The sequence below is a fragment of the Bos taurus genome, chromosome 10 (assembly GCF_002263795.3).
Source record: "Bos taurus isolate L1 Dominette 01449 registration number 42190680 breed Hereford chromosome 10, ARS-UCD2.0, whole genome shotgun sequence".
Taxonomy (NCBI): Eukaryota; Metazoa; Chordata; class Mammalia; order Artiodactyla; family Bovidae; genus Bos; species Bos taurus.
This window is the reverse complement of record NC_037337.1, coordinates 19,257,192-19,284,533: the sequence shown is the minus strand read 5'-3', so window position 1 is coordinate 19,284,533 and position 27,342 is coordinate 19,257,192. Positions and strand designations below refer to the sequence as shown.

At 46.8% G+C, this 27,342-nt stretch overlaps 1 protein-coding gene and 1 long non-coding RNA gene across 5 annotated transcripts in view; one reads left to right on the top strand and one right to left on the bottom strand.

The window, feature by feature from the left end:
• The window catches only part of HEXA (hexosaminidase subunit alpha), a 34,150-nt gene extending 11,707 nt beyond the window's left edge, over positions 1–22,443 (top strand). Inside the window, exons 2-16 of one of the 4 annotated variants that reach the window (XM_059890256.1) lie at positions 2,069–2,150; positions 3,089–3,179; positions 9,065–9,157; positions 10,171–10,236; positions 11,867–11,913; positions 12,421–12,531; positions 13,398–13,499; positions 14,322–14,454; positions 15,025–15,205; positions 16,110–16,196; positions 16,445–16,517; positions 17,168–17,351; positions 17,495–17,585; positions 18,504–18,608; positions 19,626–19,873. In XM_059890256.1, coding sequence (XP_059746239.1) covers positions 13,404–13,499; positions 14,322–14,454; positions 15,025–15,205; positions 16,110–16,196; positions 16,445–16,517; positions 17,168–17,351; positions 17,495–17,585; positions 18,504–18,608; positions 19,626–19,689 — 1,014 coding nt within the window. In that variant the 5' untranslated portion in view covers positions 2,069–2,150; positions 3,089–3,179; positions 9,065–9,157; ... (2 more) ...; positions 12,421–12,531; positions 13,398–13,403 and the 3' untranslated portion in view covers positions 19,690–19,873. 4 annotated transcript variants of the gene reach the window in all.
• LOC132346341 (uncharacterized) overlaps positions 1–27,342 on the bottom strand; it is a 76,266-nt gene that overhangs the window by 7,359 nt on the left and 41,565 nt on the right. The window lies entirely within an intron of this gene.

The window sequence follows — 27,342 nt, the reverse complement described above, 5'->3', positions numbered from 1 at the left end:
CTGTACAGCTCAAGGAACTAGATCCACTCTCTTGGGATAAACCATAATGGACAAGAACATTTTTAAAAGAATTTTATGTGTGTGTGTGTAACTGAGTCACTTTGATGTACAGTAGAAAGCACAGTGCAACTATACTTCAATAAAAAAGTTTTTGTAAAAAAAAAAAAAAAGTTTTTTATTGGGAAAAAAGTACAAAAAATATGACCAGTAAATACAAAGCAGTGCTGAAATTCAATGACTGTTACAGGAATACAGATTAAAACAGTGCTGTATCTCAGATGGAAAGGGATTGAGATGATCTAGTTTTAGAAGGGGAGAAGGCAATGGCACCCCACTCCAGTACTCTTGCCTGGAAAATCTCCTGGACGGAGGAGCCTGGTAGGCTGCAATCCATGGGGTTGCTAAGAGTCAGACATGACTGAGCGACTTCACTTTCACCTTTTACTTTCATGCATTGGGGAAGGAAATGGCAACCCACTCCAGTGTTCTTGCCTGGAGAATCTCAGGGACGGGGGAGCCTGGTGGGCTGCCGTCTATGGGGTCGCACAGAGTCGGACATGACTGAAGCGACTTAGCAGCAGCAGCAGCCATTTTAGAAGGACGGAAAGATGGGCCCATGTATGTTGGTTCAGATAAACTAGTACAATAATTTGGAAGAGTAATTGGGCAGCGTCAAAACTAAAAACTTGGACTTGCCTAGTGGTTAAGAATCTGTCTACCAATGCAGGGGACACAAGTTCGATCCCTGGTCAGGGAAGATCCCACATCCTGTGGGGATCACATGCTCAGGTGCTACAACCACTGAGCCAGCATGCTGCAACCCCTGAAGCCTGTGCACTCTAGAGCCCATGCTCTGCAACAAAAGAAACCCCTGCAACGAGAAGCCCACGCACCACAACCAGAGAGCAGCCTCCACTTTGGTGCAATTAGAGAAAGCCCATGTGCAGTAGCAAAGACCCAAATAAATAATAAAAGGAAGAAATACTTCCATATTTTTGGCCTAGCATTTCTACCTCTAGGAATTTTCCTACTAAAATCTCTCACAATTGCTTTAAAAATAATATATATATGAATATTTACTAGAGAATTGTTTATAATATTGAAAACCTAGAAGTAGTCCCAAATGTCCACAAAGAGGAAAGAAGTTGCTAATTTCAGCTTTTTAAAATTAAAGTATGTTTGGGAGTTCCTTGGTGGCCTAATGATTAGGATTCTGATTTCACTGCCATGGTCCCAGGTTGGGGAACTGAGATCCTGTAAGCTGCATGGCGTGGCCAAATGAAAAAAAAAATTAAAGTATATCTCCAAAATGGAATTGCATTAAACACTTACAAACAATGATGTAGGTTTATATATACTGACATTAAAAGATCTGCAAATCATTTTGGTAAGTGGAAAAAAGTTACTAATATGTATTGGGCTCTCATTTTTGTTTTTAAAATAAATCTATATAGTTAAAAAAAGTGGGATGTATGCAAAATGATAACCAAAGTTATCTCTTAGGATCTAGAATTATAGGGAGATGTTCTTTCAGTGGACGAGGGGAGTGAACAAGTACAGGTTAAGTTTGAAAAGTAAAGCCAAAAATAAAACTTCTAACTACAAATTTTACAAAAGAAGACAGAAAGGAAAACATTCAGGATTCACCTATGGGCTAGATGGATTGTACTTCAGAGTAGGTATTAGTAATCTATGGAGGGAAAAGAACTGTAGAACTCATGGGAGGAGGCACCATGGTCCAGACAGAGTTCAGCAGCACTCGGGGGCTCCAGGCCGGGGCAGGGAGATTCTCAGACTCCCACTTTACCAGGAGAAGTCTGACAGGGCGGCCTTGCCTCTTCTCCTGTACGAACCACTGCTCTTGTGTATCAGCAGCTGCCCAGGCTTAGAATACCTTTTCCCTCTTGGTAGCTGGCAAACTCCAACTCAGGGTTCAAAGTCCTGCTCAGACGTCCCCTTCCAAGGTTAAGTCTTCCTCTCTGCCTCTGGAAGGAGGCAGCTATAATATCTACTGTAGCCTTAATCACACTGTTTTGTAACTGTTGTTTATATTTGTCTCTCCCACTAGACTGTGAGCTCCTCAAGGGCAGGGACCAGGGCTTGTTTTTCCTTTTAACCATCCCAGTACCTACCACAGGTCCAGATGCACAGTAAGTGCTCGGTATATCCTTGTTGGAATGAGTGAGAAATGAATGATTCCAAGGGCTCTCATTAGGTCAAGTGTGGGGAGAGGAAGCCTGGATGCCATGCATATAAAGGTGGGAGGGAGAGGAAGAACCAGCACCGGCCCCATCAAGGAGAGCACAGGACTGCTGGGCAGGGCGGACCCGAACGAGTGGGATGTGCCAGAGACTGACTGGGTTGACTTCCTTAGTTTTTACTCCAGAAGCCAAAACACATGCCACTTTATTACCAAAGCGAGTGGTATTTTCTTCATGCTGCTAAGAGTCTGTGAATTAACACATTGCTGTGATGGAAATGTTTTGATTCAGGGAGGAGCAGCGTGGGTCGAGGGACAGACTATTACGCACTGAGGTGAAGACATGGTTTCCAGATATCTGTTGCAGGAAGGAGTACTGCCTTCCAGAGAAGTAGAAAGACCCAAATCTTTGGATTTGTGGACCGAAGAGTCTTCAGAGCAGTATCTGAAAAGGCACTTTCTGGATGTCTGGGTGTCTTATTGCTATCCACCACCTGAATCCCACTTCCCAGATGGCACTAGTGGTAAAGAACCCGCCTGCCAATGCAGGAGACACAAGAGACAGAGGTTCAGTCCCTGGATCGGGAAGATCTCCTGGAGAAGGGAATGGCAACCCACTCCAGTATTCTTGCTTGGAGAATCCCATGGACAGAGGAGCCTGCAGGGCTACAGTCCATGGGGTCGCAAAGAGTCGGACACGACTGAGCATTTACAGCATGGCAACTGAATCTTAGATCTTCAGAAATACTAGGTTTGGGTGTATAAAAGTTATCTCTATATTAACTGTTTGCCATTTATACCTGATTATTGTGTAGCACAGTCATTATGCATATATAGAATTAAATATGCATTTAAAACATTCTAGCATCATTCATTTTTTCTTTTCAGCAAACATTTATTGAATGACTACCGTGTGTCAGGCACTGGGAATACAAAGACACTGAGATTGGTCCCTGCTGTTGAGGAACTCACAGCCTTGGTGAGGAGACAGACAAATAAACAGCATATATTAAGATACCTGTTATGAAAAATGTATGTATATGTTGCTTCATGATCACATAGGAAGGTCTGCTAGGAAAGGGGAGGGGACTGACAAAGTTTTACAGAAGGAAAACCAGAGCTGTTTCTTAATCAGGTGAGATATGGAGGCAATCCAAAGTTTGTTTCAATTGGAGGAAGCAATACATGCAAAGAAAAAGAGTGAGAAAATGTAGCACTTTCAGAGTTCTGTAAAGAGTTCACTGTGCTCCTGGGAGAGTTCCCAAACAGGAGCAGAGAAAGACAAGTTTGTATAATCATTCAACAAATTCTGCACTTTATCCTGAAATCTGTGGGGAACCACCGTAGGATTTTGAAAGTCATAATCTGACTTTCATTTTAAAAGATCACAAAGGATAGTCGATTGACATGGTATATAAATGGAAGTAGGGAGAACAACTGGGGAGATTTTTTTATAATCTAGGTGAAAATTCACAAGAGGCTGAATTAAGGCATTTAACCCAATGCGAGTGGGAAGATGCTGATGAGGTCGAGAGCCACTATCAACTTTGTAGTCACAACACTTAGTTAGATCTTTCCTTTATTATTATTTGGCTGCACTGGGTCTTCATTGCAGCGCTTGGGCTTCTCTAGTTGTGCACAGGCTCTAGAACACGTGGGCTCAGTAGTTTTGGTGCGTGGGCTTAGTTGCAGTATATGGAATCTTACTTCCCCAACCAGGGATTGAATCTGGGCCCCTTACAATGGGAATGTGGAATCTTATCTGCTGGACCACCAGGGTCCCTCTCCCTCTTATTAGTTTATATAATCTTAGTGCTTGGGCTTCCCTAGTGGTAAAGAATCCACCTGCCAATGTAGGAGTTTGATTCCTGGGTCAGGAAGATCCCCTGGAGAAGGAAATGGCAACACACTCCAGTATTCTTGCCTGGGAAATCCCATGGACAGAGGAGCCTGGTGGGCTACAGTCCATGGGGTCACAAAAGAGTCAGACACGACTGAGCAACTAAACAACAACAACAGATCTGAATGCTTAGCACAGGATTTGCCACATACAGTCTGAGTGAACTCTGGGAGTTGGTGATGGACAGGGAGGCCTGGTGTGCTGCGATTCATGGGGTTGCAAAGAGTCGGACATGACTGAGCGACTGAACTGAACTGAACTGAGACAGTCAATAAGTATACGTGAATGATCTTTTGATCTACTCAGAAAAATGGGAGGGGGAGGTTTCTGGTTTGGGTGACTCAATAGATGGTGTTATTATCAAATTGAGAGAGGAGGTCAGCTAGGAAGATTAATATAGAGTTAGTTCAATTCTGTGTCTAAGTTTCAAAGTGCTTTTGAGACATCTGAGTGGAGGTGTATGAGTCTACAGCTCCAGAAGGGAAGGTAGACTTAAGAATCATCAATCACCCTGGAAGTGGATGACATTGTCCTGAGAGAGTGTAAAGTGAGGAGAAAAGGAGAAGTCTGGAAGCTTGGGGACATGAGCATGTAGGGGAGGATGAAGGAAAAGGAGAACAAGGAAGCATGTTCAAGGCCTGAGAAGGAAGACCAAGACAGAAAGTGGCCCTTAAGCTGAGGGAGTTTAGTTTCAAGAAGGCCAAGGCTGTCTGATGCTGCCAAGAGGCCCAGAAGTGAGTGTCAGTAGAATGCTGCTTCTCTAAAGCAGGGATTTTTGTCTGTTTTGATTGCTGTTGTATCCCCAGCACTTAGGACAGCCTGGCACATAGTAAGTGCTCAATAAATTAACTGATAAATGAATGAATGAATTGAAAAAATCCCTTGCATTTAGTTGCAGAACCACAGGTCCTTGGTGAAGGTATTTTCCCAGGAGTGATGGTGAAGGAAGCTAGATTATAGTGGACTGAGGAGCCGAGAGGATGTCAGGAAGTGGCTACAGAGAGGACTGTGCACACATCTCCTCTTATGTGCCGGGCACTTTACATGCATTAACTCATTTAATCTTCTCAACAGCCCAATAGGCTAGATACTGTTATGGTCACCAGATGAGGAACCTGCAGCTCAGAGGGGAAAATAACTTGCTCAGGGTCCCACAGCTAGAAAGTGTCAGCCAAGATTTGAACCCAGATCTATGTGACTTTAAAATTTAGCACTGAGCTGCTCAGCCTACATTTCCTATAGAGTTTCTTTGTAACCAGAAGGCGACAGAAAGAGAGACTCTTTGGGATGAGTTGAGACCAGGAAGACATGCAAATATTTTAATGCTGATGGGAGAGAATTGCAAAAAGAAATAATTTGAAGACATGGGGGAAAAGGGAACTAATTTATACAAGAGGAGCCCAGGGAGAGTTGCAGACCACAGGTAAAAGGAAGCCCCTTCCACTGAGGCAGGAGAGGAGAAGACCAGGTGTGTGTGGCAGGCAGTTTTGTCAGGGAGGAGGGGAAGGTGGGGGTGGGCAGGCTTCCCTTCTGGCTTTCTGCTGAGATTAAAGCAAGTGGCAAAACGGTTGTGGACTTGAAGAAATGGTACAAGTCTGAAATAGCTGTTGCAGAGACTGGGAAAAAGCAGTGGTGGTGGGGATTTTCAGGATGGCATCAAGGGCCCAGCCAAGATGAGAGACCAGGATTAGGTGCACCAAAGGCAGATGTTCGATGGATCCAGGTTGAGGGTTTTGCCCCCTACATGCAACAGAAGGAAGGGATGACTGTTAAGAGCATTGGCTCGATGGTGTTGGAGGTGCCCACATCTCGGGCAACAGGAAGGAAGCGAAGACGGCAGAGGAGGGAGAACAGAAACGAAATGGAAGGGTCATAGTTCTGGGACCCGCACAGCACAAACAGTGGGATTTGGGTGATAAAATGGTCTCAGGTTCCCCTGTTCTAAAGAGTTCCACCTCCAGACCTGACCTGTGATGAATAAGGCAAAACTGTGCTAAAAAGAGAGGGATAAGGAGAGAAAATTAATAGTGGTTATCCTATCAGAGAGGAAGAGGGGTGCTGAAGATAACTTTTTTTCTATAAATACTTCTGGGCTGTTTGCCTTTTTTTTTTTTTTTTTTTCTTTTCTTTTTTGGCTGCACCAGGTGGCATGTGGGATCTCAGTTCCCCAACCAGGGATCAAACCTGCATCCCTTGCATTGGAAGCATGGATTCTTAACCACTGGACTGCCAGGGAAGTCCTTGAATTTTTTTAACTTCTTAAAAAAAAAATACAGACTTTTCATTGAACCCGGGAAAGAGCGGGCTTCTGTGAAAGCAGGGGGATGAGGGAGCAGTGGTCTGGAAGGGAACCCCAGGCTGTGTGGTTTGTCTGTGGAATCCTGAGCTGTTGGCCCTGAGGAGGAGCAGCCAGTAAACAATGGTCCCACCCTGCCATTGTTTACCAGGGAGGAAGTGGGAGCCACAGGACTCACTCAGCTTGGCAGCAGCAGAACTGAGCCAGAACTAACCCTTCCTGATCTCCCAGCTCAGTGCTCTGTTTTCCATGCTGCTTCCTGAGCACTGGAGGCTTCAATTTCCTGCTGTCCTGCCCAGGCCCATCGCAAGGGCGCCCGTGCGATTGCTGGTGAGCCAGCTGTTTGCCAGACCCTGCTTCCCACACCTCAGTCCCTCCCAGTGCAGGGGTGTGGGTGTGTGTAGAGGCAGCTTGCCTGTCCCCTATTTCCTGTTCTCTTCAGAGTAGCGACTTGGAGGCGGAAACTACAATGATGGCCTCTGTTTACATCCGTTTAAATGACCCAGTGTCCCTCCTGTTTTGCCAGCTCTCACATCACCACCTACTCCGGTCCTTCCTCCTCAGAGCTTGTTTAAGCAGCAGCCATGACTCTGTGTCTTTTTAATCAACCCAGACCCGTATGAGTCACTGAGAGCACTTAAGATAGGGCTTCTTCACCATGAGATGGGTGGCCAGGGGTGGAGAGATAAGTCCTTAAATGAGGGGCCTTGTTCTAGGGGAAAAGTCCTTTCATTTTTGTCAGATCCTCAAAGGAGTCTGTGACCTTTCCCTTCTTAAAAGACCAGGGATTTAGAGAATGAAGTGCAGGTGTGTTTTAGAAAAACCAAAATATGATAACAGCAATTACATGTTCCCATGTCTTCTCAGTAAGAGTTCAGATAAGCCTGGTGTTTGTGCAGCCTCTCTCGTCCTCAGGATGGGGAGTGGCAGTTGTATTAGGGAGCTGAGATTTCTCTATTTGGTAGACTGAAGTCCAGAAGGGTAAGATGATAGCTTAGGACCCTTGCCCTCTTTGGCATGCCTACCGGGTAGATGTGCAGATGAACTCTCCACACAGTGATACTGGGGCTCTGTGGTGTGTGGGGTCCGGTGGGGACAAGGAGACGAGGGACAAGGCGGTAGTTTAAGGAGAGATATTATAGTTCTCTTCATGCCTGCCTCTCAGTGAAGCCCTCCTTGGTCTTTGGGATTTGTAGAGATGGCCCTGCACATTCTGGGTCGAGCGCACTCCCTGCCCTGACAGTCTGGTTGTCCTTCTGTGTTGTGGGCATGAGTCTTCAGGGTTTAGAATGGAGCTGTGAGTTGACCTGTTCTAGAATAGCCTCAAATTCTCTTCTGCCTCCAGGGTATAAGCAGGTGTTAGTGTGGGGCAACAGGGTATTTACCAGCAGGGGAAAGAATGTGTTTGCTCTTGCTAGTAGGAAAGGACCTCTGATTGGCTTGCTTCTTGGCCAGCCTGAAAACCAAGATGCAGCCATGTGGTATAGTGAGCAGGAGATTAAGCAGGCTTCCTTGTGTTCAAGGCTCCTGAGTTCCTTCTGCCTACAGATGGATAATGTTCGGGATTCCAGTGTGGCTCTGAATCCTCTCTCCCTGCACTGTGCCAGACCATCCTACCCCTGACTTTGTAGTTCCATAGGAAGTCATGGATGTTATGGTGGCAATGGGGACAAATGTGGCTCCAGAAACAGAATAGAGGGAGTTCACTGAGGTTCATGCTTGGGGTTGGTACAATCAGTACCACCCTGAAGGTCATGGACAAGAACCAGTGGGAGGATGGGAAGAGACTGTCCATTTGTGTTTTGGTTTGGTGCTTTTTTTTTTTTCCCTGTGTAGACTGGGATCTGTTGAACTGTATTAGATAGTATGTTGTCTCCAGCTGAGTGGCTTTTCACTGTTGGGCAGAAGTCTGCCTTGGACAGAGAACCTGTTCGGGAAGAGGAAGGAAGGAAACAGGATGGTCTGGTGGCTACATACCTTTGCTGGAATGCCAGCTAAGCCATTTGCGGCCCCCTCTGCACGGCAGACCCTCCTGTCACCTAGCTCCTCATCAGCTCCTAACCTGTTACAAAGCTGGACGCCTTCATCTGCAACCCTCCAGAGCAGTGCTACTTCAAGTGCCAGTCTGCAATGAGATGAGAAGCATATTCACCAGAATGTAAAACTTCCCTTCATCAAGAAAAGCTTGTTACAAGAAACTGTTAGCACTAAACTGTGTTTTCTCTGACATAACTGACTTATACTCTGGAGTCATATAAGCTTCCTATCTGTTGACCAACCAGTAACACCACTGGCACATCAGCTAATCTGCAGACCACACTTTGACTAGCAATACTCCAGAGCCACCTCTAGTTCAGACGCAGTTGTTGCGGTCTTTGAACCCCTGTAAGCCGGAAACAGAGAGCCCTGGTTGCAAAGAGCTGCTGGCAGGTCCATCATGCGAGGGCCAGGGTGGGTCACTGGGGGGAGGGGAACACGACCCCAGAGAACAAGTCAAACAGGTGACTAGGTGGCACCTGTGCCAAGGGCAGCTGTCCGCCCCCCTTTCCCTCTTACCACACACAAACTGAAAGAACTAGAGTTGGGGTCCCTCCTGTAGGGCCTTGGTTTTGCCTGATGTTTCTGGCGGCAAGTCAGCCCCACTGAGTTTATTACCCTGTCCTTGCAGAAAAACGGCATACATCAGAGAAGAATTCATTGGTGGTCCTTGTTGTCACTCCTGGATGTGACCAGTTTCCTTCTTTGGGGTCTGTAGAGAACTGTAAGTACCACTTCGTTCCTTGTTCTAGAAGCCAGCACTTGTCTGGAGCTCTAACTCCAGATGGCCTGCCCTCAGTTGCAGATGCTAGGCCTGGAGCCCTCCAGGAGGGTGGGGGACAGGGTCACCAAGTGCCCAGAACCGTCAAAGGAGAGCTTTTCCTGTGCACTCTAACCAGCATCTGAAGGTTGGCTGTGAACGTCACACTGGCTAATCACTGAGTCCCACGGGACACCTACCTTCTGAACTGAATATAATCCCTCTGGCATTTTAGGAACTTATGCACTTTGTTGGTTTTTCTCTTAGAGACCCTACACTAGAGAGAGAAGGAGTTTTCAGCCATTTGAACTGAGATGAAGCCAAGTCATTTGTCCTGTGGCTGCCCTGAGCAGCAGCATTTGGGGACATCTCAGTGTGCAAAGTGAACATTCAGGTCTTGGCTTCTTCCTCACATTGCTGAGGAAGTAGCTGAAGCTTGGAGACAAAGGGAGAGGGGGGTGACTTCAAAGGCTCTGGGAACATTGTAACCTGGACTCACCCCTCCAAGCATCCCTTTCCCCTTCGTCCTTTGAGCTAAAGCCTGGCAGGAATCCATGTTTCTGGTGGGGAAACTGACCCACAGGGCAGGGGGTGCTTTGCAGAGGATTCCACGCGAGCCTGCCCCTCCTCACACACCATTTTCCAGGGCCTCAGAGTCACTGGGTGACCACCCTCCCACTCTGGCCCCAGGCCTGAGTATCAGCCCTGCTCCCTCAGGGAATGCTTCTTCTTTGAAAGAAAAAATGTGTTTGTTTGTTGTTGTTGTTGTTGTTTTTCCCACGGCATACAGGATCTTAGTTCCCTGACCAGGGATCGAACCCGTGCCCCCTGCAGTGGAAGCGCAGTCTTAACCACTGGACCACCAGGAAAGTTCCTTATTGTTGGTTTTTAATCCGAGGTTTTACAGAGAATATGTGATTCTCTGTAATCTGAGGGTAGAAATCCTTAACCTAATGGAATCCTTTCTGTCGTTTCAGACACACTGACCATAAATGATGAGCAGAGTCTCCTCCTCTCCGAGACTGTCTGGGGCGCCCTGCGAGGTAACAAGATGGGGCTGATGCTGGGAGAGAGAAGGATGATGTGGGAAGGTGGGCACTGGTGGGGTGAGGGGCAGGACTGGGGGCCAGGCAAATACCCCCAGCTTAGGAACTTGCTTTATGGAGAGCAGTTGGAGTATTTCCTCAACTCCCTGCAGGGAGTGTTCTCCTCACTGCTGTCTCCAGCAGCTGGCAGGTGTCACAGCCTGTGCAGCGACAGCCACTCCCCTGGCAGGCACTCTGGGAAGCAGAGGGAGTCCCTGCAGGTGGATGGCAGGCACCAGCAGGGGCAGGCGGCTGGGGAGAGGAGCCCACCCTGCCACGCACACAGTTTGTTCAGCTCTCACCACGGACCCAAGATTGGAAGGGCTCTTTAAAAAGGAAATCTACATCAAAATAAAGAGATAAATGTCAAAAAAGAGGTAAACAGTGATAAAATGAGGACTTTGCTAGCCAACGGGCGATAGGCCCCTGCCCTTCCTCCTGGTCCACTGAGAAGGTATTTGGTCCCTAGACGCAGACTTAGCCAAACACTTCCACCCGTTTTGGTAAGAGCTCTGCTGGTGAATGAGGGAAGTTCTCACTGAACTCCAAACCTTGTTTCAGTTTGTCTTTATTCCCTAGCCCCTCCTCCCCTCCCCTGCGTTTTGGAGAAACAGCATGCTGACTCCCCTTTCTGCCCTCTTCTACATTTTGTGTGGGTGTTAACAATTAGTCAGGTTAAAGTGGGGAGTTCTGGGACCCCAAGTGCCAGGCGTCAACGTCAGACTGGAGAGAAGCCCAAATGGTACACTGGAAGTTGGCCTCAAAGGAGGTGCTCAGTGACCCCAAAGGTCTCACAGATTTTTAAATTCTGAAAATTTAGGATTCTGGCAATCTTTTACAGGGCTTCTGCTGGGTTTGTAGAAGTGAGGGCCCAGCTGTTGAGAACATCTAGTGCTCTGGACACAGCATGCCTGCCCTTGGGCCTCACCGGAATCTAGGAGTCTGTGTCCAGTCTCCTGGGGTAGTTGCTACCTGCCAGATCTCAGCTCCCTATAGTTGGTTCTATTCTCAGGGTCTGAAGAGGAAAAGTGGATGTTTCTTTGTCTTTGGGGTCCAGCTGTGGACCCACAGTTTATGGTCTCGTTGAGTTTATGAAACTCAAGTTTATGATCACATTCTCACAATTCAAAGTGAAGAGGCAGCAGGTTGGAGGCCCCCTTTTATCAGCTCCCTTAGCTCCTAATGAGTATTATCCCCTGAACTATTTATCCCCTTGTGAGCTGGCTTGTCCTTTCATATGTCCTCATAGGCCCCAGCTGTTGAGAGCATTTAATGCTCTGGCCTCTCTTCTTAATATCTTTGTGAATTCAAGACTTAGGGTTTATAGATACAAGGCATGTGGGTGAGTGTATTGCTAGGAGGGGCACAAACCCCCTTACACTGCCCGCTTCCAAAATAAAAGACAGTAAAATCGATACTGGCTTCCTATTGTCCCCCTTTTCTAGCTGTTGAGAAGCATGCAGCCTACACTAGATTTCATTTCACTGTATGCCCAAGCACTGTGCTCTGCCACATAGGAACCTTCCAGATGGTTCTAACTCTTTACCCACCTCCCTAAGTCTTTACATCCGCCTTTCTACTTCCCTAGGTCTGGAGACATTTAGCCAGCTTATATGGAGATCTCCTGAGGGCACGGTGAGTGTGGGCCTTCAAAAAGGGCTCTTCTTAAATCTCTGGCATTTGCTCCCAATATTGAGAGTCCTGGAAATACCTTCTTTTGCCTAAAACAGAGTCCTAGTGGCTTAAGATGGTCCCAAAAAGAGTATTCACAGAGATAATGGGTGGAAACTGGTTTGGTAGATTTTGCCAGTTGGGGTATAACTTAGTTCCCCTGAATCATTATTGAGCAATGACCCTGAGACCACACTGCTTTGAACATATTGAGTCAGTGAGAATTTGGTACATATGAGCTGAGTGGTGTGTGGGACAGCTGCATTGGCTGGCAGGGGAAAGTTACTCTCTGGAGAGGTACATGCTTATGGTCATTCATTTGGAGGTGTGGGGTGTTTGTGGAGATAGTTACCCTGAAGAACTGTCAGCTGGTTGGGTTTTCAGGGATCTCAGAAGACTTTTCTCATCCCCCTCTACCCCACTGGTGAATTGCCTTAGACTCCTGACATGTTCAATGTTTGGTCCACACAGTTCTATGTCAACAAGACAGATATTGAGGACTTCCCTCGCTTCCCTCACCGGGGCTTGTTGCTGGATACGTCTCGCCATTACCTGCCACTGGCTAGCATCCTGGACACTCTGGTACACAGGCCTTAAGGCTTTCTTTGCCCTTAGGATTCTGGGGTGATGGGACAGCAGATAGATCTGGTGCCATATTCTTAAGGAGTTACGGAGAGCATTTATGTAACTTTATGGGTTCCTGGGAAAAATGTAAAAGATGACCTGCTCCAAGATTCAAAAAAATACGAGTGATTTAAGCGTACCCCGCTGGCTACTGAGGACCACTGTCCAGGCCATCTCCAGTGACAGAGGAGGTGGGCTGGGGAATTGGCTTCTCTGAACAAGGGCAGCTATCTTTAGTTAGTATAAAGTCTTAGGAAAGAGATGTTCAGGAGCCTTAGCTGAGGATGATCCTAACTGTCTAGAATTTGATGGGCAGTCTTAGCTGACAGTTACCCATCTGACTTACATGTCTAAGTATTCCTTTGGTGTTCTGATGGAACCAGAGAAGTGGACATCTACCAGTCTTGACATCTGAGATTTATGGCTTATAAGGCTATTAAATTCACAACAGACCTCACAGTTTTGGATAAACACTAGTCCGACAACCCAAACCAAGTGGCAAGAGGAAATATTAGTTTCCACGGTCTTGTGGGACTTCCTGACCCCAAGGTACCACAGAGCTGCAGCCCTTCTCCCAGTGTGACTGTAACTCATCCCCACAGAGGAGATACTGCTCTGTCAGCCGTCTTTGGATGTTCAGGGTCTTCCCCTTCCCTCCATGGCAGGCACAACCTGATGGGAAGGTCTGATACAGAGAACCTGTGAACACTTAGCAAGAAGCTGGGGCAGGTTGAGCCTGGGAAAGTGTGTGGCGTGGCCTGCCAAGCTTGGGGCCAAAGCTGGAGAAGTTGTACTGGGTTCACAGTGTGTGCTCTGACCTATAGGATGTCATGGCGTACAATAAATTCAACGTTTTCCACTGGCATCTGGTCGATGACTCTTCTTTCCCATACGAGAGCTTCACTTTTCCAGAACTCACCAAAAAGGTATGTTTCGATTTTACCCAAACCAAGTTGATGGCTTGAAGTCTGACTCTGGCTATGGCCCTGCTAGCAAAGGACATCAGCCCTCCTCCTAACCAGCCAGTTTAAGGGACACACTCACATATAGGAGAAGGGCACTGGCTTTGGAGTCAAGTTCAAGTCTAAACTGTACCATTAATTTCCTCTGTGACCTTCAGGAGAGAATCTTTCCTGGTCCTATTTTTTTATTTATTAATATTTTGTTAGCTGGGTATAATAACTACCTTATTTGTCTCACTGGCATCATGGCACTGAAATAAGACAATGAATGGACAGCTTGTGGGAAATTATGATACAGTTCCTTGAAGACAGCACCTGATATCAACAGGCTGTGGGTTGGTTTTCTTTCTTTTTTAAAAATAATTTTATGCATTTATTTTTGGTTGTGCTGGGTCTTCATTGCTGTGTGGGCTTTCTCTAATTGTGGCGAGCAGAGGTTACTCCATGGTTGCGGTGCGTGGGCTTCTCATTGCAGTGGCTTCTCTTTTTGCAGAGCACAGGTTCTAGGCATGCAGGTTTCAATAGTTGCAGCTCGCAGGCTCCAGAACACGGGTTCAGCAGTTGTGGCACCCAGGCTTAGTTGCTCGGAGGCATATGGGTTCTTCTTGGACCAGGGATCGAACCCGGGTCCCCTACATTGGCAGGTGGATTCTTATCTACTCTGCCACCAGGGAAGCCCTGTGGGCAGATTTTCTGATATCCAGGGGGGCCTGAAGCCATTTTGAATATCCTCTCCTCTGCTAACCTTCAGGAAATGGGATCCTGAATGTGTTTTGTGCCTTTCAGGGGTCCTACAACCCTGCTACCCACATCTACACAGCACAGGATGTGAAGGAGGTGATTGAATATGCACGGCTTCGGGGTATCCGGGTGCTGGCAGAGTTTGACACTCCTGGCCACACTCTGTCCTGGGGGCCAGGTAAGAATCATGTCTGCAGTTGGAGGGAGTCCACTAATTCCCTTCAATGGGGAGTTAGGATGTTGACTCTTGGATGTAGCATGCCCCAGCCTTGGTCTCTGGAAGAATATTTTCCATCAACTTCTTCCACTGGGAATTTAGATAGGCAGAATTTACTTTGGGCGAAAGAAGACACTTCTTACTATTAAAACATGGGCAAATTCTTCTCAGATGTCCTTGCCTGATAATGCCCTTGTAGGTCATTGTGCCCAGAGTGGAAGAAAGATTTTGCCAGTCTGTCTAGATCAGACTCTCTGCTTTTCTGCTGGCAGACTACGTGAGGAGAGCACGCTCTGGGAGCAAGGGTGACCCCAGTGGAAGAATGTGTCAAGGCAGCAGGAGTGTGTGACAGTTGTCTGGGTATGATCTGTGGACATGTATTTCTTTGATTGTCACTAAATGCTTATGTCAGTGATTGTCTGAGTGCTCCTACCTGAGGGAATGTCTATGAACATGATGGTCATCATGTATCTGACTATATGTGGGGTTTGTGTATTTCTGACACTAGCTTCAGATTCTCTATTGCCTTAGGTGTCCCTGGATTATTAACTCCTTGCTACTCTGGGTCTCACCCCTCTGGCACCTTTGGGCCAGTGAATCCGGCTCTCAACAACACCTACGAGTTCATGAGCACATTCTTCTTGGAGATCAGTACTGTTTTCCCAGACTTTTACCTGCACCTTGGAGGAGATGAGGTTGATTTCACCTGCTGGTATGAGCCCTATGACCTCCCATCCTGGCCTACTCAGAGGAGATGTTTGCCCTGAAGAAGCTGTGTTTCAGGTGCTCCTCAGCTGTCTATCCAGATGGCTCAGGCCTTCGGCCTTTCCTCTCTCCACCTACCAAGAGGCCCTACCTGGTCTTGGCAAGTCTATGATCTTGTCATAGTCTTGAGATATTGACAGAAAAACCACCTCCAGGCACAGAATTGTCTTGGAAAGATCAGGATAGAGAAAAATAGTCCCTGCTTTTGATAGTTTAAAATAGTCTGATTGAAGAGGCAGGACACATGAATTTGAGGCTAATATATGACAGTGTCTAGTTAGTATTAAATTATAAGGTTCCAGCCCTCAGATTTCCTTAGCTCAAAAGAGGCTGAGAGGCTTCTTGGAGAAATGGGAACTAGAGCTGGATCTGGGGAAAGAGTTGAGGAGAGAGAAAAAATAAAATGTAGACATTGTGTAGCAAGGGAGCTGCCATGGGTGACAGACAGCAATCTTGTGTATACACTTGGAATAAAGAATAAACATTAAGGAAAAAGCAGGATATGCCCAGGGTGTGGGAGGTAAGAGACGGAAACCAGAATCCAGTGTGCCCGCGTCAAGACCTCAGAGCCTTATGTCATGGCCCAGAGAGACTGAGATGTGTTCTCTTTGGAACTGAACTTGAAGCTCTTCAGGTCCAAGCTTAGCCTTTCTTGGCCTATATCAGTGGTCCCCTTTCACTTAGCTTTTTCAGCCATACTTCCCAAAGTTGTGGCCTCTTGAGATCCTCAGTTGATTGGTTTTTCAGATGAAGAAAAAAAAAAAAGTTGTGGGAGGCCAGGTGACAAATCCCCAAGCTTTGGGCTTTGAGGATGTCAAAAGAATTAATCTTCATTTTCTCTTGGGATTCAGGAAGTCCAACCCAGATATCCAGGCCTTTATGAAGAAGAAAGGCTTTGGTGATGACTTCAAGAAGCTGGAATCCTTCTACATCCAGACGTGAGGACATAGCGGGAGTGGGCAGTCACCGTCCTTCAGAGTCCTCACTTTCCATAGCAGGGCCAGGCCCTGCTGGACCACTTTCTGGGCCCCTGAAGGGGTCCTCTGTTCTGTCCTTTCTGGTTGGAGTGGTCGGTTCCCAAATGGTCAGACAGGAATGGGCCCCTAGCCAGGCTCTGCCCCCAGGGCACTGGCACCAGTAGCTCAGAGCCTCTCGGAACTGAGCAAACACTCTCTGTACTCTCTAGGCTACTGGACATTGTCTCTGCCTATGGCAAGGGCTACGTGGTGTGGCAGGAGGTGTTTGATAATAAAGTAAAGGTGAGCCTGGGGCAGAGAAGAGGTGCTCCCCTCAGGGCCTCCCTCTGCTCTCCCATCCTTTCCCTGCTTCTGCATGGATACAGAGCTCTGAGCCCTGAGTGTGGGTGTCAGAGCCTCCATTTGTCTTCCCTCACTATGAACCGATTGAGTTACTTGTGCTGCTAGGTTACTTGGGATTCCTGAAACTGGCATGATGGGTTGGGTTTTCATTCCTGTGTCATAGACTAGGATCTTCCAGGCCTGGGAGCAGGGCTATCTTCTCCTTCATCATCAACTAGTAAGATCCCACCTTCCTGCCACATCAGGGGCTCTGCAGGAACCACATCCCATCTTCAGACACATCTGGAGATACTTGGACATAACAGCCCCTGATGAGTTTTCTAGGCCCCACTGCTTGCCTCTGTTAGTTCACTGCTGGGGTTACTGTCTCAGTGTAGACAGGACAGCTGCAGAGGGGTTAGGGGAGGAGGCAGCATGGAGCTCTCCTAGGGACTTTGGGGGCCTTGGCCTCTGCACTGGGCTAGAAGTTCAGTGGCTAGGGGTCACAGAGAAATGCTTTGCTGCTGGGGAGCAGAGGGGGCTCACACCCCCCTGGCCTGGGCTGCTTGCATGGCTCGGGAACCTCTGTGCCATTTGACCTTTTGTGACAGGTTCGGCCAGACACAATCATCCAGGTATGGCGAGAAGAGATACCAGTAAAATACGTGAAGGAGTTGGCACTGGTCACCAGAGCTGGCTTTCGGGCCCTGCTTTCTGCCCCCTGGTACCTGAACCATATAACTTATGGCCCTGACTGGAAGGAGATCTACCTGGTGGAGCCCCTGGCATTTGAAGGTAAACAGGGAGCTCTCCTTGCTGCCAAAGCAGCTGGGGGAGAGAAGGAGAGTTGGACATTTCAGATCAGCATATGAAATGGCCTGAGGAGAGGACCACGTTGGGAAGGTGGTTGAGGCCTGTCTTTGCTTGTTTTCCCTCAGGTAGCCCTGAGCAGAAGGCCCTGGTGATTGGCGGAGAGGCCTGTATGTGGGGAGAGTATGTGGACAGCACAAACCTGGTCCCCAGGCTCTGGTAAGGGCTTTCTGGGGGTGTGGAGGGTTGGGCTTGTGGCATGGGCTCTCCCTCCCAGGCTCAGTCCCCTCCAGCCACCACCAGCCAAGTGCCGTCCTCAGGCCTGGGAGAGAAGGGGCCTCGCGCTGTTGCTTCTGTTTGTGTGGAACAGTCCTCTCCTGCCTGACTTCTGTATTTGCGCCTGCAGCCCATTAGGTGTGTCACATGGAGACTGTTGGGCTTCCCTGGGGGCTCAGTGGTAAAGAATCTGCCTGCAATGCAGGAAAACTTGGTTTGGTCCCTGGGTTAGGAAGATCCCCTGGAGAAGAAAATGGCAACCCACTCCAGTATTCTTGCCTGGGAAATCCCATGGACAGAGGGGCCTGACAAGGTACAGTCCATGGGGTCACAAAAGAGTTAGACGTGACTCGGACATGACAACTAACCAACAACATGGAGATCGTTGTCCCCACTTCACACACAGGGATAAGGAGGTCTGGAGAGCACGTTGAGAGAATTTTGTTTTCGGGATGGCTCAGGATCCAGCCCTGAGACGCCCAGTCTCTGTACTAAGACTCCTCTCTGCTGTCTCCTCAGAGTGCTGCTACCCCTCAGCAAGCTTGGGGGCTGTGTAGAGTTTACATTTTGAGAACAGCTGCCGCCACCGCCATCAATAACTGTTTACAATGCCTGTCAGACGGACTGAGGTCCCTGTGTCTTTGGGAGAGGAGGAGGGATCACTATCCTCATTTTACTGAAGATGAAGCGGGGCCCTGGCAGTCCTGGGGAGCCCTCCAGTGAGCTGCCACTCTGATTAAAGTGTCGGTCACATCCCTCGGCCCCGAGCTAGTCCGGGGTGCCTAAACAAGAGGCTGTGGGTGTCCAGCACCCTTGCAGGGAACCCAGAGCCCAAACGGGGTGCCCCTCTCCTTTCCGCAGGCCTAGAGCAGGGGCTGTTGCCGAGAGGCTGTGGAGCAACAAGATGGTGTCCAACCTGGACTTTGCCTTTAAACGTCTGGCACACTTCCGCTGTGAGCTGCTGAGGTGAGCAGGCCATGGGCAGATCTGGGGCTGGGGATCCCTTCCTGACAGGAAGAGAGCACTGATAATAGCTAACACGTGCAGAAGTGTGTTGAGGGGGCAAGCCCTGTGCTCAGCCCTCTGCTGACACTGCTTCATTCAGTCTTCGCCACAGCCCTATCAGGGGATGGAGTTTTTATCCCCATTTCAGAGGCAGGCAGCTGAGGCACAGAGAAGTTCAGTAACTTGCCCAAAGTTGCTCACAACCGGGACTTGAACTGCCTTCACTGTCTGTGCTCTTATCCATGGCCGTGCTCTTATGGGTTCTCATGACACCCATGTCCCAGTTGGGATGGGCCTGCGTAAGAGGGTCAGTTCCCTGGTTCATTCATTGACTTGGTTTTGAGACTCTGGGGAAACAGCTTCATAGAGAGCAGAGTCCCAGGCTGAGAGCCAGGCATGTGGGGTCTAAGCCTCTACTGTCTAATTTACTGGGTGACTTGGAGCGAGTTCCTTACCATCTCTGAGCAGATAACTTATTTGGATAATAAAGGAGGCATGTCTCGAGGTGCACTAAAGAGATCGGTCAGGTCCTGGAACTGGTGAGGCTGAGATTTCATGCCCACACCCTGTGGATGGGCTGGACAGTGCCTTGGTGCCCCCTTAGAGCCATTAATGGGGGCTCAGTGGGCCAAGAGCACTGGGCACATTGTAGGCGTCCACCTTTTTTCTCAAGAGGCTGAGTGATTTGGGGCTGGGGCACAGAAGCAGGGAGGCATTCCTCAAGATTCCGAGGTGTCCCTGTGTCAGGATCACTGAGGCACCCGATCCAGATGGCAGATTCTCGCAACACACAGCCCCACCCCAGCAAGAATCTCTGGAAGCGAGACCCCGAGGAATTTTGGTGTCTAGTGACAGCGTGAAATCCACTGAACTGGGGGAAGGGGAGACTGTTGATTGTAGTGGAGAAGATGTTGCTGGAGCCTAAAACTAACTGCCTTCGAGGACTCACGGTACCTGTTTCTTAACATCCTCTTGCAGGCGTGGTGTCCAGGCCCAGCCCCTCAGCGTAGGCTACTGTGACATGGAGTTTGAACAAACCTGAGCAAGTAGCCCCCGGCACCAAGGAGGGTACTGGCCCTAGGAGAGCGGAAGCGGGGCCAGGCTTCCACTGCACCCCGCCCGGGGGATGGAGCCCTTTGCCCACGTGCCCCTGTGCCTAGAGACAAGGGGGCTGGTGCTGGCGCTGGCGTCCAATAAAGAGTGATGTGGCGTTTTTCTATAACCAACATGGATTACCTGTGTGGAAACAAATGTGAGTGGCCCTAGGGAAGGGGAACTGCCAGGACTGGCCTTCTGCTCCTAAGGGTGATAGGCTCAGTGGGGCCCAGCCAGCGTGGGCTCAGTATCTGCCCCTGGAGGGATCTTGTAAGTTGAGGGCTGGGAACGAAACTTGTATCCTCCGTGCCGTCCTACCCTGCCTGAGTTTTGATGCCTCTCCTAGCTCACCAGAGTCCAGACACACACCCCATCCTTAGACTCACCTGGACCCCTGAGGCTTCTGTACATGGAACACAACAGCACAGGCGACCGAAGCAGTCCCAGAAGCGGCAGGGGCCCCACCCCAACCTGGGCACAGAACAGCCCCGCCCCATGCAGATCGCGAACCGCCCTCCCCAGAGCTTTTCTTCTGCTTTAGGTTTCTTGTTACTTCCATTTCATGCAACCATTATTAAATATTGAACACATACTATGATCTTGGCACTGTGGTAGGTGGTTAAATTTGAAGGACTTAGTCCCCAGAGGCCCTGGTACACTCCCCAAAATGCCAGCAACCTCCACCCCTCCTCCCACCCATTTTCAATCCAGTAGCATCTTCTCCGAGAACTGCTGGCACAGCTGAGACCATGTGAGGAAAGCCCCTGGAGGACCAAGAGGTGGGTGTGTGGCTCTGGAAGAGTCTTTGCACCAGTGACCAGTCTTCCGTAGGAAGAAATGGCTCATGGACCCAGACTGCCCCCTAAAGGTGTCATGTTCAGAAGTGACAGTGCAGCCCAGAATCCGGGCCAGCAGTGCACAGCAGCTGTTTCAGATGTGGATTTCTTTGACCATTTTTAAGTTCTTTTACCTGGTCCTGGGCTGGAAGGACAATGGAGAGGTACAGACATTTCTTTCAGAAAGTTTCCAATCTCGTGGATACAGAAAGTTGAGGAAGGCAGGCCTGAAAAGGGATCTCAGTAAAATTTGGTCCTTAAATAGCATCCTTCAGTTCCTTGCTCATGCTCCTTTGGGGACCTGACTGAATGTGCACCAATCAGGCCTTCTTGCACTATTACTATAGGGACAGGCTGCGCACCTTCTACCTGAAGAATTCATAGGGAAAGCTGAGCTCGGGGCTCTGGCCTGGAGAGAAACAAGTTAAGCTCTACTATCTGTGCCTACTAAAGGAGCACCTTACTCTCTATTACGCGGAGAAACATTTGGGGAGTTCCCAGGCAAGGACCCTGTAGAAATGCTGCTATACTTCAAGTGCCCCTTCTTGATCATAATTGGAATATTGCTATTGTTTGGTATAATATTTAATAAAAAGACAGTAAATTTTAGGTCTCAAGTCAATGAAGGAAGAGGCCATGAAAATAGCTGTACTAAAGCAGTAAGATTCTATGATTTCTTACTCCTCTTATAAATATTTTCTTTAATGTTGTCATTTTTTTTACAAATTAAAAAAAAATCAGTATTGTGCTGATCCCCACCCTCCACCAATGTATCTCTGCCCACCTCCCCCCACCGCCGCTGATCATGAGAACATTTACCTGAAGGTCATCATCCCCAACCTCCACCAGTGCATCTCTGGGCCCCCTGATCATGAAAGCATTTATGGGAAGGTCATCATTCCCAACCTCCACCAGTGCATCTCTGGGCCCCTTGATTATGAGAGCATTTACTGGAGGGTCATCATCCCCAGCCTCCACTAGTGCATCTCTGGGCCCCCTGATGATGAGAGCATTTACCAGAAGGTCATCATCCCTAACCTCCACCAGTGCATCTCTGGACCCCTAATCATGATAGCATTTACCTGAAGGTCATCATCAGACCCTGAACTGCTGACAGGATAGAGGGAGTACCTGTGGAACTGCCCGCTCAGTTCCAATGCCCAAAGTCACTGCTCCTCCTCCTCATTGCCCTTTACCTGTCCCACCCTGCTCCAGGCCAGGCTCCTCTGGCCTGCTTGTGTTCTCTGTACACCACCAGGGGGCGGGAAAATGCCTGGACTGATTTCCTGGCTCTAGTTATCTTTGGGTACAAAGAGTCGGCCCGTGCTGCTCTCTGAAATCTCCTAAGGATGCAAAGCCTCCCCAGTAGGAATAAAGTGAAGGAGCAAATGGAGGCTGAGAAGACATTCAGCTCGCCCTCTCTCGGGCAGGAGTTGGGGCAGTGTGCCAGGTGTCCCTCACTTCTTAGAAACGTGGTGTTTTGAGGTGTACCTCAGTGGATCAGTGTAGGGATAGGATAGTGGAGGACTTGGGAGCCTGGTTGCTCCATAGCACTAGAGATGAGGGACATAGCAAGGGGTGAGGAAAGCTGAAAGATACTGGGGAAAGGTGAAAAAAGGATTATATGATACAGATTGAATTTAATTTATATCAGTGTAGATGAACATACCTAGTGGCAACATTGCTAGCTCTCTAAAGTTTAGATTTTTATAGTTTTTGTCAATATCACTTATCAATCAGTACAGGCTGTGAAAATTGTATTTCATGTACTTTTTTTCCTACTAAGAAAGAAAATAAGTAGGAATTGTCTTTGTCTTAAAATCATTCCGTTTTTCCTTTATAAATAAACTTTGAAAGTTTGAAAATCTGTGTCCTTTATATCATTAATAAATATAGAATATAAATACATATTAACTAACTTCAGTGAAACATTTACTTGTTGATTTTTTTCAACACTGTTCACTCTTAACTATATATAAATCTTCACAATTGTTTTTAAAATCCTTTCTGATACAGCCTTGTGTGTGTATGTGTGTGTGTGTTTCATGCATTTTTCAGTGAGATTTTTGAAAATGTCTATGAACCTTGTTTTATTTTCACAGTAATTACTGTATTCTAACCATATCCATGTTGGGTCTTCCGTACCACAGTAAGAACTTTTATTTAAGTATTTCAAATGTGTCAAACAGAAAATTGTAGGGAATAACATAATAAACACAGTATAACCATACTACTACTCAGCTTTATCACATCTCAATAGTTGCATCTGCTTTAAATTTATGTTATTTTTAAGAGATGAAACATATATGTCCCCCACTTCCAGTTCCACTCTCCTGCTTCCCAAAATAACCACTTTCTAGATTTTATTTTAAATCTTATTTCCTCTGGAAATCTGATACTTAGCTATGATTTTTCTTCATTATTAATAAATTCTTTATGGCTCACTTCATAGCAAATTAGGAAGGGACATTTTGGAACCCACTCAGAAAAGGGGTTTGTGTGTGTGTCTACTCAGAAAAGGGGTGTGTGTATGTGTGTGTAGACAGACCAGCTGGCAAGCAGACATGGAAATGGGGCATCTGTGCTGTGCTGATGTGCTGCTGGATTTAAGAGAACATGTTAGGGACATCCAGTAATTATTTATTATAAACGAGAAGATTTTTTTTTTTTTTTTACTTACGCGGACGAGCGGAGTCGGCGCGGGCTCCTCACTCCACTCGCCGCTCGAGTCCACCAACGAGAAGATATTTAAGAAGAAAATATTCAGAGAAAACTATACAGATGTTTACCTGACTTAACATAAGTTAGAAATCTGAGTGAAGACATTTGTGGAAATCCGCCCAGGGGAACAGAAGTGCTGCTGTCATTTCTCTGTGCTTGTGTCAGGGGCCGGCGTAAGCGCTTGTTCAGATGTTAATTTACTTAATCCTCATCCCAGCCAGTGAGGTAGATCAATATTATCCTCACCGGACAGATAAGGAAACGGACATAGGTGAGATGATTCGTTCATGGTTACCTAGCAAGGCTGAGTCAGGCTTTGTGCACAGGGCCTATGGATCCAGGCTCACCGAGTTCATCCTAGCCTATCCTGTGTCAGGCCATCAGTCGCAGCCTCACACTGTACCAGACGTCTCCCTGCTCTTAAACTCCACACTCACACACACACATAAAGCTGGGTACTCAATTATGTCTGGGCTTGAATCCATGTCCTCCCACTTTTCAAACTCTTCCTTACAGATGGTTCCATTCTTTGAGCACACACACATGTACAATGTCCCTTATCTCTAAACAAATTAAAAACTCTCCATCCCGCTTTTTCTCAGTCAAGTTGCCTGCAACAACTACAAGAATTTATCTCCATTTCTCCACTTCTCATTCAGTCCTCATGAAGGCTGCTCTCACTGAGGTGAACAATAACTTGTAAGTTGCAAAGTCAACATATCTCAGTAATTAAAATATCACTTGCCCTTTCCTTGTATTTTGAGATTTTGATCACTCCTTTGAAATTCTTTCTTCCCTGACTTCTGTGACACCATTCTTCCCTGAGTTTTCCCCTACATCTTTCAAGATTGTTTCTTAGCCTGCATCACTGATGACTCCAGAAAAATCCGATTCCACAGCCAATCATTTTTAAGGTTTTCCTTTTCTATACTTTCTTCTCAGTGATCTCGTTTACACTCAAACAGATCTTTAGCTATATGTATATATCTATATGTACAAAGCTCCAAACTCATCCACTTCATATCATCTGAAGCTCACATGCCAAACAATTCATCATCCTTCTTCATAGCCCCCTTCTCTACTGCTCTACCATTATTCTGCTACTTATTGCAGCCAAAATCTGGGAATCATCTTTAACTACCCCCATCTATCATAATAGCCTTCTAATCCGTCACTAAGTCGCGCCCATTCTGTACCAATAACTCTTAGAGCCATTAACTCATCTCCATTTGCACCGCCACTATCTTAATAAGCCCATCACATCTTCCCTGAACTTAGAATAGGATCCTGATAACACCGGCCTCAAGTGACGCTCCAATACTTTGGCCACCTGATGCAAAGAGCCAATTCATTGGAAAAGACCCTGATGCTGGGAAAGATTGAAGGCAAAAGGAGAAGGAGGGCAGCAGAAGATGAGATGGTTAGATAGCATCATCAACTCACAGGACATAAATCTGAGCAAACTCTGGGAGACGGTGAAGGACAAGGAAGCCTGGTGTGCTGTGGTCCATGGGGTTGCAAAGAACCAGACATGACTTAGCGACTGGACAACAACATCACACTTCCCTCAAGTCATCGTTTTAAGCTGCAAATCAGATTTCCTGCTTCTGCTTTTTAAAGCTATTTAGTTACCATTTGGCTGTGCTGGGTCTTAGTTGCAGCACACAGGATCTTCGGTCTTCATTGCAGCACGTGTGCTCTCTTAGCTGTGGCATGGGGACTCTTAGTTATACGCATGGGATCTAGTTCCCCGACCAGGGATCAAGCCTGGGCCTCCTGCATGGGGAGAGTAGAGTCCTAACCATGGGACAACCAGGGGAGTCCCTCAATTTCATGCTTTTAATTTTTCAAAATTGCCCCCTTGTCTAATTCACTTAGCAGGGTATATAAGTCTCCCACTCCAAGATGATGTGTCTTGAGTGCTCCATCATCAAGTCCTGACATTCTACCTGTATTAGTCAAGCCTCCTTTAGTTGCAGGGAAATAGCTCAAACTGGCTAATAAAAAATGACACTGCTTCATGTAACTGCATGCCTCATGTAACAAGAGTCAACAATTATATGATCCTTGGAATAAATCTAATGAAAGACATACAGGAACTTTATAAAGTTTGAAAAAAATTTTCAAAGACAGTCAGATGTCTTTTGAAAGAACACCCAGATATAAATATGTAACATGTTCATAAATGAGAAGACCCAACATTGTAAGGATTTTAAAATGATCTGCAGATTCAATGTGATTCCAATTATAATGCTAATTTTATTCTTTAGTGAATAACAGTTTGTCCAGAATAATAACATCACTGTTAATGATTATGATACCTTATGAATAAGTGAAACAAATGACAGCAATGTTGTGAAGGATGGGAGGCAGAGATTGGGAACACTCTATTATGAGGCTCTTGTACTGCTCATGAAGCAGTACAGTGTTTGACAATGGACTTGGATAAATTGTAAATGTATTTTATAAACCTTAGGATAACTACTAAAGTGAAAAAAGAAGTATAACTGATATAGTAAGAAAGCAAAGCATTCAAAATGTTCAGTTAAAACCATAAAAGGCAGAGAAAGAGTAGAAGATGAAACGGAAACAATGAACAAGGGCAACAAAATGGAAAAGAGTAACAAATATGTTAGATAATAATCCAATTTTATCAGTAATCACTTTAAACATGAGTGACCTAAATTTAAAAAATTGAAAGACAGAGATTGTCAGATGGATTAAAAGACAAGGCCGGGGACTTCTCTAGTGGTCCAGTGGCTAAGACTGTGCTCCCAATCAGGGGGCCTGGGTTCAATCCCTGATCAGGGACTAGATCCCACAAGCTGCAACTACTGGGGCAGCCAAATAAACAAAATACATAAATAAATAAAAAGCAAGACCCAATTACATATCTACAAGAAGCCCACCTTACATATAAAGACACAGATGGATTACAAGTAAAGAGATGGAGAAAGACATTTCATGTTACACTCATCAAAAGAAAGCTGGAGTAGCTGTATTTCAAACAGAGCCAACTTCAAAGCAAGAAAAATTGCCAGAAGAGAAAAACTGGGCCAGCCTTCAACAGTACTTGAACCGTGAACTTCCAGATACTCAAGCTGGACTTAGAAAAGGCAAAGGAACCAGAGATCAAATTGCCAACATCCGTTGGATCATAGAAAAAGCAAGAGGGTTCCAGAAAAACATCTGCTTTCTCGACTATACCAAAGCCTTTGACTGTGTGGATCACAATAAACTGTGGAAAATTCTTAAAAAGATGGGAATACCAGACCACCTTACCTACCTCCAGAGAAATCTGTATGCAAGTCATAAGGCAACAGTTAGAACCTGACATGGAACAACAAACTGGTTCCAAATTGGGAAAGGAGTATGGCAAGGCTGTATATTGTCACCCTGCTTGTTTAACTTATATGCAGAGTACATCATGTGAAATGCCAGGCTGGATGAAGCACAAGCTGGAGTCAAGATTGCTGGGAGAAATATCAATAACCTCAGATACACAGATGACACCACCCTTAAGGCAGAAAGTGAAGAACTAAAGAGCCTCTTGATGAAAGTGAAAGAGGAGAGTGAAAAAGCTGGCTTAAAACTTAACATTCAAAATCTAAGATCATGGCCTCCAGTTCCATCAGTTCAGTTGCTCAGTCATGTCTAAGTCTTTGTGACCCCATGGACTGCAGCACACTAGGCCTCCCTGTCCATCACCAATTCCTGGAATTTACTCAAACTCATGCCCATTGAGTCGGTGACGCCATCCAACCATCTCATCCTCTGTCCTCCCCTTCTCCTCCTGCCTTCAATCTTTCTCAGCATCAGGGTCTTTTCAAATGAGTCAGTTCTTCACATCAGGTGGCCAAAGTATTGGAGTTTCAGCTTCAACATCAGTCCTTCCAATGAATATTCAGGACTGATTTCCTTTAGAATGGACTGGTTGGATCTCCTTGCAGTCCAAGGGACTCTCAAGAGTCTTCTCCAGCACCACAGTTCAAAAGCATCACTTCTTCGGCGCTCAGCTTTCTTTATAGCTATCCCATCACTTC